The sequence below is a fragment of the Amblyraja radiata genome, chromosome 38 (assembly GCF_010909765.2).
Source record: "Amblyraja radiata isolate CabotCenter1 chromosome 38, sAmbRad1.1.pri, whole genome shotgun sequence".
NCBI classification, from domain to species: Eukaryota; Metazoa; Chordata; class Chondrichthyes; order Rajiformes; family Rajidae; genus Amblyraja; species Amblyraja radiata.
Window position 1 is genome coordinate 9,423,869 of NC_045993.1, and position 13,699 is coordinate 9,437,567.

The following is a 13,699-nucleotide window of genomic DNA, read 5'->3' on the forward strand; positions in this document are numbered from 1 at the left end:
GGCCTGTTTCCACGCTGTGTCACTCTATGACTATATGAGTACCCTACACACACCAGGGACATTTTACAATGATACCAAAGCCAATTAACCTACAAACCTGTACGTCTTTGGAGTGTGGGAGGAAACCGGAGCACCCGGAGAAAACCACGCAGGTCACAGGGAGAAGGTACAGACGGCACCAGTGGTCAGGATCGAACCCGGGTCTCTGGTGCTGTGAGGCAGCAACTCCTGTACTGTTCACCTGGGAAGAATTTAGCGCAGCAAGCTTGCGTGCCGGATAAGTGGGTGGTCCTGTTCTCCAGCAGGAGGTCCATGTTCCTGGAGGGCGTCCCTTAACTTGGCCCAGAAGAGTTTCTGGCCCGCATCATCCGAGGGCCAGTTGATGTAGGTTTTCCCCCTCACCAACTTGCGGAGGTGGTGGTAGGAAGAGAGGACGTGGGCTGGGATCTCTTCCAGGAAGACCAGGATGAGGACATCACTGTGCTCGTCGAAGAGTCTGTACAAGGCCACCTGCATCTCCATGGAGCACCACTCGCTTTGGAGATAATTCTTGGAGATGATGCAAAGAGTCTTCTTGCTGTTGTAGATGGCATCCACGATGTTCTCCACAATGGGTTTGCCCACGGCGAAATCCCTGTGGTGGAAACACAAGCGGTGGAAGGGCGGGCCTTCTAACTCGAGGTGTTGTATCAGTCGGTCGAGGACCCAGTCCTCGTCTTTGGAATTGTAGGACACAAAGGCGTCGTAGCGGTGGCCACGTGTGTGCGACCTGCTCAGCTCTTTCTCCCGTATCCACGCTCGGAAGAGGTAGTAGCCATAGTGGATGTTCCACTTGCCCTTGTGGTACACCAAGGCGCCCAGCAGGAAGACGAGGAGAGCGGGGGCTGTCGAGCAGAAGACCACGAAGCCGTTGTCGCAGACCAGGCTGTCGAACTGAGCCAACAGCCTGGTCCCGTTGTCCCTGGGGCCCACGCACGGGTACTGGTAAAACCAAGGCACTTGTACCTGGCTTCTCTCCGCCCAGCGCTGAAACCACAAGTTGTTACACACGCAGGAGATGGGGTTTTCCTGCAGGTCCAGGTTGGCGAGGTTGGGCAGCCGAGGGATGTCCCCCTCCCTGATGACGTGGATCATGTTGCTCTTGAGGACCAAGGTGTGGAGGCTGCTCAGGTTCTCGAAGAGGACTCCCCTGATGGACTCCAAGCCCACGTTCTCCAGCATCAAGACGCGGAGGTTGGCCAGGCTGGCGAAGGTGGCGTTGTGCATGGTTTGGAACCCGTGGTAGATGTTGCTCAGCTGCAAGTACCGCAGCTGGACCAGCGGGTGGAAGGGCAGCGTGTTGAGGGTGGTGAACTTGTTGTCCGAGATGTCCAGTGTCTTCAGCTGCCGGAGGCCCTGGAAGAGGTCGTGGTGGAGCGTCATGGGGCCGACGGACACCTGAAAGGACAGCTTCAGCATGCGGAGTTTGGGGAGCTGGGTGAACGGCGAAGAGGAGCCGGGCGCCACTTTGAAGGACAACTTATTGTTGGCCAAGTCCAGCACTTGAAGCGACTGCAACTCCTCGAACATCCCAGCCGAAATGGAGGACAACCAATTTTTGTCCAAGTAGAGGTTGACCAAAGAATGTAGGCCGCTGAAACCCCGCGTGTGAATCATTTCAATGTGGTTGCCACCCAAATCCAAGGTCACCAGCCTTGAGAGGATGGAGTAGGTGGCTCTGTAGACAATCGGTATCCTGTTGTTCCGCATCTTCAGGTGCTCCAGGGCTCTGACGTGGCTGAAGGTGGTGCTGAAGATCTCCCCGATGCAGTTGTTGGTGACGGAGAGGAACTTGAGTTTGGTCAGGCCGACAAAGGCGGTGGTGTTGATGAAGTTGATCTCGTTCAACGCCAGGGAGAGGCGCTCCAAGTTGGGGGCCTGCTGGAACGCGTGCGACCCGATGGCCGAGATGCGGTTGTATCTGAAGGAGAGTTGGCGCAGATTCTCCAGGCAACGGTCCCACCGGCTCCCATTTGGACCATTTTCGCACAGAGAGACATCCCGGATGTTGTTATGATCAAGGACCAAGACCTGGATGCTACTGGGAGAACCAACACAGGTGAATAAGTTCGCCTTCTTAATCTTATTGTAGGATAGGTCCACATACAAGATGGAATCACTCTGGTTGAAAGCCCCACTCACATCCTGAAACTTATTATGTTGCAGAATGACCGAGTGAACCTTTCTATCCCGTAACACCCTACACACTAGATGTAGGGTCTCCTTGGTTTCCAGCTCTAAGTTGCTGAGGGCGATATTCATCAGAGGAGCGCGTATCTCCCTCACTACCTCGATGACCTGGGATCGCTCCATCGGATTGCCCCCGATGTCCAGATGGCCGAGACTGGAGAAGTTGATCGAGGTCAGGATCCCGGCTCGAGTCAGGCCGCAGTCGGACAAGTCCAGTCGGCGAATGTTGCCGAAGAAAGCGGCCGCCCCCCCTAGCCCGGAGATGGAATTGTTAGCGAGGACCAAGAGACTCAATCGCGGGGGGAAACGCGAGGTGACTTCGAACGAGGCCACGCAGGAATCCTGGAGGTTGAGGCTTCTCAGGGCCGGGGCGTGCCCAAGCGCCGCCATCACGGTGGAAACATTCCTGAAGCAGTTGTGGGAGATGTCCAGGTTTCCGAGCCTCATCAAGGGCCGGACAACCTCGCCGGAGATATTGGCCAACCTGTTCCCCCGGAGGATCAAGTCTGTGAGGTTGGGCAAGGATTCAAAGGTGCCGGGTTGCAGGTAGACCAACTGGTTATGGGATAGATTGAGTTCCCGGAGGGCGCCGAGTCTCCAAAAGGCTTGCGGTTCGATGCTCCTCAGCTGGTTGTGGTCCAGTCTGAGATGTTGCAAGGCCGTCAGGTTTTCCAGACCTCTGGCCGGCAGAAGCCTGATCCAGTTGTCGGAAATGTTGAGAACCCTGGTGTGGGTAGGGAGGTCTCCAACAGCCTGGTTCAGGGTCCTGATTCCCTGGCGTGTGCAGGTGAGGGAGTCCTTCTGATGGTAATACCTGACACAGTGTTTAAAAGACAGGCACCTCACGCCAGGGACCTCCGCCAAGGCCAGAAGAAGTAGGAAGCTGATGAGCACTTCTGTCCCAGAAGAAGCTGGCATCTTGGCCATCTTGGCCATCTTGGCCATCTTGGCCATCTTGGCCATCTTGGCCACTTTGGCCATCTTGGTCATCTTGGTCTGTTCGTGTCCACACTCACCCCCGCCCCTCGCACTCTCTCTCTTTCTCTATTTCTCCAATCTCCAGGGAAGTAAACTTCTGAGCCAACCCAGCACTGGAGACTAGCTGAGTCCCAGCCGTAGAACAGTCTCACCTATTCCTTCTCTCCAGAGGTGCCGGCTGGCCAGCGTGAGTTACTTCAGCTTTTTGCGTCCAGCTTCTGCCATTGAAGGTTGTATCGCTGTTTAAATATAAAATGTGAGACTCTCTTGCGAACAAGTGTTCTCCAACGGCCTCTCGTCGAATTATGGTTTCAGACGAATTGGGGAAGCGACCATCTACAAACGGCAGTTTCGTTTTGATGACTGATTTAGAGAAGTTTGTGATCTCACGAAAATTGAGGAACATTAATGGCCCGGACAGAGTGGGCGTAGACAGGAAGTTTCCACTAGTGGGAGAGTCCAGGACCAGAGGCCACAGCCTCAGAATAAAAGGACGCACCTTTAGAAAGGAGACGAGGAGGAATTTCTTTAGCCAGAGGGTGGTGAATCTGTGGAACTCTCTGGCACAGACGGCTGTGGAGGCCAAGTCAATGGGTTTAGGCAGTTTCTTGATTAGTACGGGTGTCAGGGGTTAAGGGTCGAAGGCAGGAGAATGGGGTTGAGAGGGAAAGATGTCGGCAAACTTGAAAGTGTGGAGAGGAGATTTACCGGGATGTTGCCAGGACTCGAGACCTGAGCTATAGGGAGATGTTGAGCAGCCTAGGATTGTATTCCTTGGAGGATGAGGGGTGATCTTATAGAGGTGTATAAGATCATGAGAGGAATAGATCGGGTAGATGCACAGAGTTTCTTGCCCAGAGTAGGGGAATCGAGGACCAGAGGACATTGGTTTAAAGTGAAGGAGGGTTCTCCAGTGGCGTATTATTAGTCATTCATTCCACTCTTTTTTCTTTTTGACATTTGTAAGTCTTTTTTTTCTCTCTCTCTGTCTCAAGTATTTACAGTCTATAAAAAAAAACTAGAAGCAGAATCAATCCACAATTAAAAATGTTAATAATGTATGATTGATATACATGGAAAGTTATTACTATAATATGTAATTATACGTTACTATAATATGTTTGCTTCTAATAAAAATATATTTAAAAAAAGTGAGGGAGGGTGGGGGGGAGATGGGGGAGGGGGGTGAGATGGGGGTGAGATGGGGGGGGGAGAGATGGGGGGGGGTGAGATGGGGGGGAGATGGGGGGGGGTGAGATGGGGGGGAGATGGGGGGGGGGAGAGATGGGGGGGGATAGGGGGGGAGACAGGGGGGGGAGAGATGGGGGGAGATAGATGGGGGGAGATGGGGGGGAGATGGGGGAGGGGAGATAGATGGGGGGGAGATAGTGGGGGGGGGGAGATGGAGGGGGGGAGAGATGGAGGGGGGGAGAGATGGAGGGGGGGGGGAGAGGGGAGGGGGGAGATGGAGCGGGGGAGAGATGGAGGGGGGGAGAGATGGAGGGGGGGGAGAGATGGAGGGGGGGGAGAGATGGGGGGAGATGTGGGGGGGAGATGGGGTAGGGGGGGAGATTTAATTGGAACTTGAGGGACAACATGTTTACACAAAGAGTGTATGAAATGCGCAGCCAGAGGAGGTTTTTGAGCAAGGCACTATCAGAACATCTAAGAAACATTTAGATAGGTAAATGGATACGACTGGTTTGGGGGATGTTAGGGCCAAACGCAGGCAGGTGGGACTAGTGTAGACAGGGCATCTTGGACAGCGTGGGCAAGTTAGGCCGAAGAGCCTGTTTCCACGCTGTATGTATGAATCTAAGTGACCTATTCACTTTTGCTCATCACCACCTTCTGGAGGACCATTAGTGGTGGCAATTGAGTTTAGTTCAGTTTAGTTTAGAGATACAGTGCGGAAACAGGCCCTTTGGCCCACTGAGTCCGCACCATTAACACTATCCCACACACACCAGGGCCAATTTACATTTGTAGAAAGCCAATTAACCTACAAACGTGTATAGAAACATAGAAAATAGGTGCAGGAGTAGGCCATTCGGCCCTTCGAGCCTGCACCGCCATTCAATATGATCATGGCTGATCATCCAACTCAGTATCCTGTACCTGCCTTCTCTCCATACCCCCTGATCCCTTTAGCCACAAGGGCCACATCTAACTCCCTCTTAAATATAGCCAATGAACTGTGGCCTCAACTACCTTCTGTGGCAGAGAATGTCTTAGGAATGTGGGAGGAAACCGATGATCTCGGAAAAAATCCATGCAGTCACGGGGAGAACGTACAAACTCCGTACAGACAGCTCCCTTAGTCAGGATCGAACCCAGGCCTCTGGCGCTGTATGGTAGCAACTCCACCACCGAGCAGTGCTGTGGGCCTCACTGGTAAACCAGCTAGAGAATGAATACTAAAAGCCATAAGTGTTCTGCACTGATCAGCCTCAATCTAAGTTGTCCCGGTTTTGCTTGGTGGCTCAATCTGAACTCTGTGAGACTTCCCCTTTTGGATCAGGTTAGATGCCGACAAGAGCTCACTTTCCTCTCTCTGTTCTATATGCAGGATGTGCAGTGATCAAGTGAAACATATTTTCACTGGCACGAATTTCCACTCTGTTCCTCATTTGTGGTTTAAACCAGCATCTGCAGTTCCTCGTTTCTACATCTGCAGACGTGCGGGTTTGTAGGTTAATTGGCTTCTGTAAATTGTTACCAGTGTGTAGGATGGAACTGGGGCGATCGTTAGCCAGTACGGACTCGGTGGGCCGAAGGGCCAGTTTGTACACTGTAACTCTAAACTAAGCTAAACTGAATTGCCTTTTGTAATTTTTTATTCGATTCCCTTTTGAAATGAGGTGCCCTGCTGACTAGTAATGTTCGTAGTGAAGTTGATTCAGTTGAACAAACATAGTCCAAATGATTGAAGATCTCATTAAAGCTGTGGACCATATGAGTTGTCATCATTATATTTAATAGATCAATAAGTCTCAGGTGAGCAGGTCTGATCGAGCCTCCAGTGTACAGATAACATTTTGGGGCCAGAATCAATGAAGTATTGATTATCCCAAACCTTTCACATCAGAAGTCGACAGGTTCTCAGTTACCACAGAGTCATAATTAGTATCAAGAGAATATTGAAATTCAGACCCTTTAAATGATAAATGAGCTGAGAAGAGAATTATTTAACAAATATATGGAGACCTTAATGGAAGGATTTCACTGCAGGCAAATTGTGAACCATGATTTTCATGTGGCTTTTAGCAATGCCGCAAGTATTAGTTGTTGTAGAAACAAAGAACTGCAGATGCTGGTTTGTACTGAAGATAAACACAATGTGCTGGAGTGACTCAGCGGGCCAGCCCGCATCTCTGGAGGAAATGGATGGGTGACGTCTCGGGTCAGGACCCTCCTTCGGACCCCTCTTCAAGTCCTAATTCGAGGAAGGACATCCTTGTGATTGAGGCAGTGCAGCGTAGGTTCACGAGATTGATCCCCTGGGATGGCAAGACTGTCATATGAGGAAAGATCGAAAAGACGAGGCTTGTATTCACTGGAGTTTAGAAGGATGAGGGGGGGGGGGTCTTATAGAAACATATAAAATTATAAAAGGACTGGACAAGCTAGATGCAGGAAAAATGTTCCCAATGTTGGGCGAGTCCAGAACCATGGGCCACACAGTCTTAGAATAAAGGGGAGGTCATTTAAGACTGAGGCGAGAAAAAACGTTTTCACTCAGAGAGTTGTGAATTTGTGGAATTCCCTACCACAGAGGGCAGTGGAGGCCAAATCACTGGATGGATTTAAGAGAGAGTTAGATAGAGCTCTAGGGGACAGTGGAATCAAGGGATATGGGGAGAAGGCAGGCACGGGTTATTGATTGGGGACGATCAGCCATGATCACAATGAATGGTGGTGCTGGCTTGAGGGGCCGAATGGCCTCCTTCTGCACCTATTTTCTATGTTTCTATGTTTCATCAACCACCTATACACTGTTCCAATATTCATCCAATTAATTTTATTCTCCCCACATTCCCATCACTTCAATTGTGTTCATTATACCACTCAGCCACATGTTAGGGCATCTTTACAGTGGCCAACAAACCTACTCACCTGCATGGCTTTGGGATGTGGGAGGAACTTATGTTCAGGCGCTGGGCCTGTACTCACTGGAGTTTAGAAGGATGAGGGAGGGACCTCATTGAAAGTTACTGAATAGTGAAAGGCCTGGATAGAGTGGATGTGGAGAGGATGTTTCCACTAGTGGGAGAGTCTAAGACCAGAGGGCACAGCCTCAGAATTAAAGGACGTTTCCTTGGGAAGGAGACGGGGAGGAATTTCTTTAGTCAGAGGGTGGTGAATCTGTGGAATTCATTGCCAAAGAGGGCTGTGGAGGCCAAGTCAGTGGATATTTTTAAGGCAGAGATAGATAGATTCTTGATTAGTGCGGGTGTCAGGGGTTATGGGGAGAAGGCAGGAGAATGGGGTTAGGAGGGAGAGATAGATCAGCCACGATTGAATGGCATAGACTTCATGGGCCGAATGGCATCCGTAGACAAGAGGCAAGAGAGACAAAAGACAATAGGTGCAGGAGTAGGCCATTCGGCCCTTCGAGCCAGCACCGCCATTCAATGTGATCATGGCTGAGCATCCCCAATCAGTACCCCGTTCCCCATATCCCCTGACTCCACTATCTTTAAGAGCCCTTGTCTGTCCCATGTCCCACGACCCATGTTGTCTGGGGAGACCATGCAAACTCCACACAAGCAGCACCCATAGTCAGGATTGAACTGGGGTCTCTGACGCTGTAAGGCAGCAACGACCGCTGCACAACTGTGCCGCCCGAGTTTTAGAGATACAGCGTGGAAATAGACCCTTTGGCCCAAGGCTGGAATCGAACCTGGGTCAGCGGAGCTGCGCCATTGTGTGCGTGGAAGAGAATGAGGTATAGAGAAGTAATGGGATTACAGGCCGATGGGATTGATCTGTTGGAGATTATAGTGACAAGGTCAGGTCACCATGGGTACCATGTAATCCCGTGCTACCTGCTCCATGGGTGGATAGTCGGAGACTAAACCGTCTCCCCCACCTGGTTTGCCAGGTGAGGAGGGGGCTGTGGACCCCCAGCAGGACCAAAACCACGACCTGTCAAATGGCAGGTGAGCTTCTGGCGAGCCAACAGCCATCCACACTTCAGTAGAAGTTACATAGAAACATAGAAAATAGGTGCAGGAGTAGGCCATTCGGCCCTTCGAGCCTGCACCGCCATTCAATATGATCATGGCTGATCATCCAACTCAGTATCCTGTACCTGCCTTCTCTCCATACTCCCTGATCCCTTTAGCCACAAGGGCCACATCTAACTCCCTCTTAAATATAGCCAATATGGCCTCAACTACCTTCTGTGGCAGAGAATTCCAGAGATTCACCACTCTCTGTGTAAAAAATGTTTTCCTCATCTCGGTCCTAAAAGATTTCCCCCTTATCCTTAAACTGTGGCCCCGTGTTCTGGACTTCCCCAACATCGGGAACAATCTTCCTGCATCTAGCCTGTCCAACCCCTTAAGAATTTTGTAAGTTTCTATAAGATCCCCCCTCAATCTTCTATTGCGATCACACACACACACACACACACACACACTCACACACACACACACACACACACACACACACACACACACACACACACACACACACACACACACTCACACACACACACACACACACACACACACACACACACACACACACACACACACACACACACACACACACACACACACACGCACACACGCACACACACTCACACACACACACACACGCACACACACGCACACACACGCACACACGCACACACACACGCTCACACACACACACACACACACACACACTCACACACACACACACACACACACACACACACACACAACTGGAGGACAGAGATGTGTGGAGCGTCCGTCAACGTTCCCGTCTGAAACGAGCGCCCCAGCGTCGCTGATGTTTCCAGCGATGATGAAATGAATGAATGAATTTTAGTGACAAAATTATGTTGAGTGGTTTAGTTTAGTTTAGAGATGCAGTGTGGATATGGGCTCTTCAGCCCACCGTGTCCGCACCGACCAGCGATCCCCCGCACACTGGATCCATGCTATAGACAAGGGTCAATTTACAGATGATAATTAACCTACAAACCTGCACGTCCTTAGGATGAAGAGGTGGGGCCTCGTGGACAGCGAGTGCCTCCTGTGAGTGTGGGGACCCAACACAGACAGTGGAGCACATGGTCACCAGTTGCCCCAAACACCGGCCACCGAATGGTGAACGAGGTCTGATTGAGCTGGACGATGACACGTTGGCCTGGCTCGCCTCAGTGGAGCTGCAGGTCTAAAAGACACACTACAGAAGAAGAAGAAAGATGAGTGAGGAAACTGGAGCATGTGGCAAAAACCCACGCAGGTCACGGGGAGAACGTACAAACTCCGTACAGACAGCGCCCGTAGTCAGGATCGAACCCGGGTCTCTGGTGCTGTAATGCCCCTGTCCCACTTAGGAAACCTGAACGGAAACCTCTGGAGACTTTGCGCCCCACCCAAGGTTTCCGTGCGGTTCCCGGAGGTTTTTTTGTCAGTCTCCCTACCTGCTTCCACTACCTGCAACCTCCGGCAACCACCTGCAACCTCCGGGAACCGCACGGAAACCTTGGGTGGGGCGGAAAGTCTCCAGAGGTTTCCGTTCAGGTTTCCTAAGTGGGACAGGGGCATTAGGCAGCAACTCTACCTGGTTTTCTCTGTGTTGTAAGTACTTTCTCACAGTTCTTACAACCCAACGGCATTTCAAGGGAACACACTGCAGCTGTGAGTCACATTGCAACATTCATATCTCACGCTCTCTCCATCACCACCTTCTCAAAGTAGGTATTAAAGGGCAGTGCAAAACATTCTTACTGTCAGTGCCCACGTAATGAGTAACGAGGGGAGTGTAGACGATAGAGTCACGGTCAGTGATTCAGAACTGATCTCTCCTGCACAGACGTGCAGCCCATATGCAGAAAGCAGGAAGCATTCACCCTAAAGAGATGCTTGGCTCAGGGAATGTTGGTTTTATTCCCCTCACTTGACATCTTGAAATAACATTGGGCCCATCATCAAGCTGTGGTGTTTTTCCCTTAGCTCAGTCCTTGGGATGAGAATAGACACAAAATGCTGGAGTAACTCCATCCATCTCTGGAGAGAAGGAATGGGTGATGTTTCGGGTCGAGACACTTCTTCAGACTAAAGTCAAGGGAGAGGGAGATACATAGATAAGGCAGTGTAAGGTGTGAAAACGGGACAAAGTGCAGATGTAGCTCAAGGAAAATGTAGAATAGATAATTGTTAGCTGGGAGAAGGTGACAACAAAGCAAACAGAGATAAAATGTAGTCGGAGACAGTGAGACTTGGTCGGAGAACTGGGAAGGGAGAGGGATGGAGAGAGAGGGAAAGCAAGGGTTACTTGAAGTTAGTTAAGCCAATGTTCATACCTCTGGGGTGTAAGCTGCCCAAGCGAATAATGAGGTGCTGTTCCTCCAATTTGCACTGGGCCTCACTCTGACTGGAGGAGGCCCAGGGCAGAAAGGTCAGTGTGGGAATGGGAGGGGGTTTAGGGACCGGGAGATTTAGGCGGACTGAGCAGAGGTGTTCAGCGAAATGATCGCCGAGCCTGTGCTTGGATGGGAAGCCTATCTATATCAGAGGTGATATCAAAACTCCATTTACCTGACATCTGATTTTAGTTTAGTTTAGTTTCGTTTAGTTTGGTTTGGTAGAGTTTAGAGATAAGCGGAAATTTACCCGAAACTTCGCATGTCCATTCCCCCCACAGATACTGCCCGACCTGTTGAGTTTCTCCAGCACTTTGTGTTTTGCTCAAGGTTCTATCATCTGTGTCACTGCATACTGCACACTGCAGGTGTGGTCTAGGCATTAGCTCAGGGGCGACCGTGCCTTTGCGGTTGCAGCTCCTAGACTGTGGAACAGCATCCCCCTTCCCATCAGAACTGCCCCCTCCATTGACTCCTCTAAGTCAAGACTAAAATCTTATCTACACTCCCAAGCCTTTCCTGACATCCACTGAGCGAGGGCTATATGTGTATATGTATGTCGTTTGTTTGTTTATACTAGTCTTATAACAAATGTAAAGCATTTTGGCCAACGAGAGTTGTTTTTTAAATGTGCTATATAAATAAATGTAACTTGACTTGACTGAGGTCATAAAGATCTGAGTTAATACAAAAATACCTGTGATACTCGGCAGGTCATGCAGCATCTATGGAGAGAGAAACTGAATTAACATTCCATGTCAATGACATTTGGTGTCTGCTAATTTAACTTGAAATAATATCTCAATTTCACTCTAGTTGTTGCTGCCTGACATATTGAGCATTTCCAGCATTTTCTGGTTCACATGCTACTTTAATCTAAAAAAAAAAAACCTAATCCTGAAAGTAATACGTTGGCGTCATAAATATTAAAACTGCATCCAGTGGAATGATATTCAGGAGATTTTATATTCCATTTTTGAAATAAAAGCACACCGTACATATTGTAAAATAACTCTGATATGGTAGCGGAGATTTAATGAATACTTGGAAGTAAATTGTACTTGCAGTGTTTCTGATTTCCCTGGGGGCACAAGCGGTAGCCCTTTCGGGAGTTACCAAGTAAATGTAAGAAACAGGGATTATCATTTAGATAACTACAGAGAGCTAGCTACAAGGTCATTAGTTGGTTAGTTTCGTTTATTGTCACGTGTACCATGAAAAGCTTTTGTTGCGTGCTAACCAGTCAGTGGAAAGACCATACATGATTACACTCAAGCCATCCACAGTGCACAGATACATAACAAAGGGAGTGAGGTTTAGTGCACGGTGGCACGATGGCGCAGCGGTAGAGTTGCTGCCTGACAGAGCCGGAGATCCCAGTTCGATCCTGACTACGGGTGCTGTCTGTACGGAGTTAGTACGTTCTCCCCCGTGACCACGTGGGTTTTCTCCGGGATCTCAGGTTTCCTCCCACACTCCAAAGACGTACATTTGCAGGTTAATTGGCTTGGTATAATTGTAAATTGTCCCCAGTATGGGATAGCGTCACTGGTCAGCGCAGACTCGGTGTGTCGAAGGGTCTATTTCCGGGCTGTTTCTCTAAAAGCTAAATAAAACAAAAACAAAAACAAAGTTAGGCAAGATCCCTTTGTGCCAGATAGTTATTTCCCCCTCAAATGTATCCCCCACCCATTTCCCCTCCTCCCGTCCCCTAACCCAAATCAACATAACCAGAATGGGGGAATCAAGAGCCAGAGGGCATAGGTTTAAGGTGAAGGGGGAAAGGAATCTGAGTGGTAATTTTTTCACACAGGATGGAACGAGCTGCAGGAGGAGGTAGTTGAGGCAGGGACTATCACAACGTTTAAGAGGGAGTTAGATGTGGCCCTTGTGGCTAAAGGGATCGGGGGTATGGAGAGAAGGCAGGTACAGGATACTGAGTTGGATGATCAGCCATGATCATATTGAATGGCGGTGCAGGCTCGAAACACCGAATTGCCTACTCCTGCACCTATTTTCTATGTTTCTATGTTTCTATGTTAAGAAGCAATTAGACAGGTACAGGGATAGGACAGGTTGAGAGAGATATGTGCCAAACACAGGCAAGTGGGACTACTGTTGATGGGACATGTCGGTCGGCATGGGCAAGTTGGGCCGAAGGGCCTGTTTCCACACCGTATTACTCTATGACTCTATATCCCTATACGCCTTTCACCCGAAGATAATTATCTCTCAAAGGCTCCTGGACATGGTTTCTATTTTGAATAGATTAAATGAGTCTGACCCGAAACGTCACCCAATCCTTCTCTCCAGAGATGCTGCCTGTCCCGCTGAGTTACTCCAGCTTTTTGTGTCTATCTCCCATTTCGAACATGCATGTTTGAAAACATGTTGCTGGCATGCAAACCTTGGCACGCATTCCTCAGCCAATTCCACCCGACGCGCGTTGCCCTTTTAAGGATCATTGTTGAGCTAAAAAGAAGGATTCCCTTTTAAGAATGTTATTCGCTCCTCCGGGAGGCAATGACGTGTTTTTAGGGGCCGTGATTGATGAGCGGATTGCAAGGATTGCCATAGTACTTGGCGTCTGGCTGAAGCGCGCCTCACACTCCGGGGCTGCGGGATATCTGTTTGTTGTGTTTGAGTTTTTGTTGTTGTGAACTCGACTCTTTTTTTTCCTCCGGTGGTCGTGGCCCCCCAAACTCCGGCACCCTGAAGTATCTAACCGTCTTTCTCGGGGCAGGGATGCTTGCAATTCTGGGTGCAGTGATCTGCATCATTGCAAGCATCGCCCCCGGTAGCTCTCCGGGAGCTGTCCCTGGTGCTGAAAATGAAGCCGGGGCGCTGCTAGCAAACCAGGGCGGTGGTGGAGCTGTCCAAGGTGCTGAAAATGAAGCCGGCTCGCTGCTC

At 49.9% G+C, this 13,699-nt stretch overlaps 2 protein-coding genes across 2 annotated transcripts in view; one reads left to right on the top strand and one right to left on the bottom strand.

Annotated features, from left to right (window-relative positions):
• Positions 1-223: 223 nt before the first annotated feature.
• LOC116967007 (toll-like receptor 13) lies at positions 224-3,155 on the bottom strand. Its single transcript, XM_033013428.1, has one exon. It carries the CDS (start codon positions 3,145-3,147, stop codon positions 253-255), a length of 2,895 nt encoding a protein of 964 aa, XP_032869319.1. The 5' UTR covers positions 3,148-3,155; the 3' UTR covers positions 224-252.
• Positions 3,156-13,374: 10,219 nt separating this feature from the next.
• nptxr (neuronal pentraxin receptor) overlaps positions 13,375-13,699 on the top strand; it is a 28,670-nt gene continuing 28,345 nt past the window's right edge. Inside the window, exon 1 of the mRNA XM_033013429.1 lies at positions 13,375-13,699. This exon is cut by the window's right edge and continues 489 nt beyond it. Coding sequence (XP_032869320.1) covers positions 13,535-13,699 — 165 coding nt within the window. The 5' untranslated portion in view covers positions 13,375-13,534.

What these genes read in the sequence shown, in the direction of transcription:
- LOC116967007 (XM_033013428.1), bottom strand. Translation starts at nt 3,147, where the DNA reads ATGCCAGCTTCTTCTGGGACAGAAGTGCTCATCAGCTTCCTACTTCTT.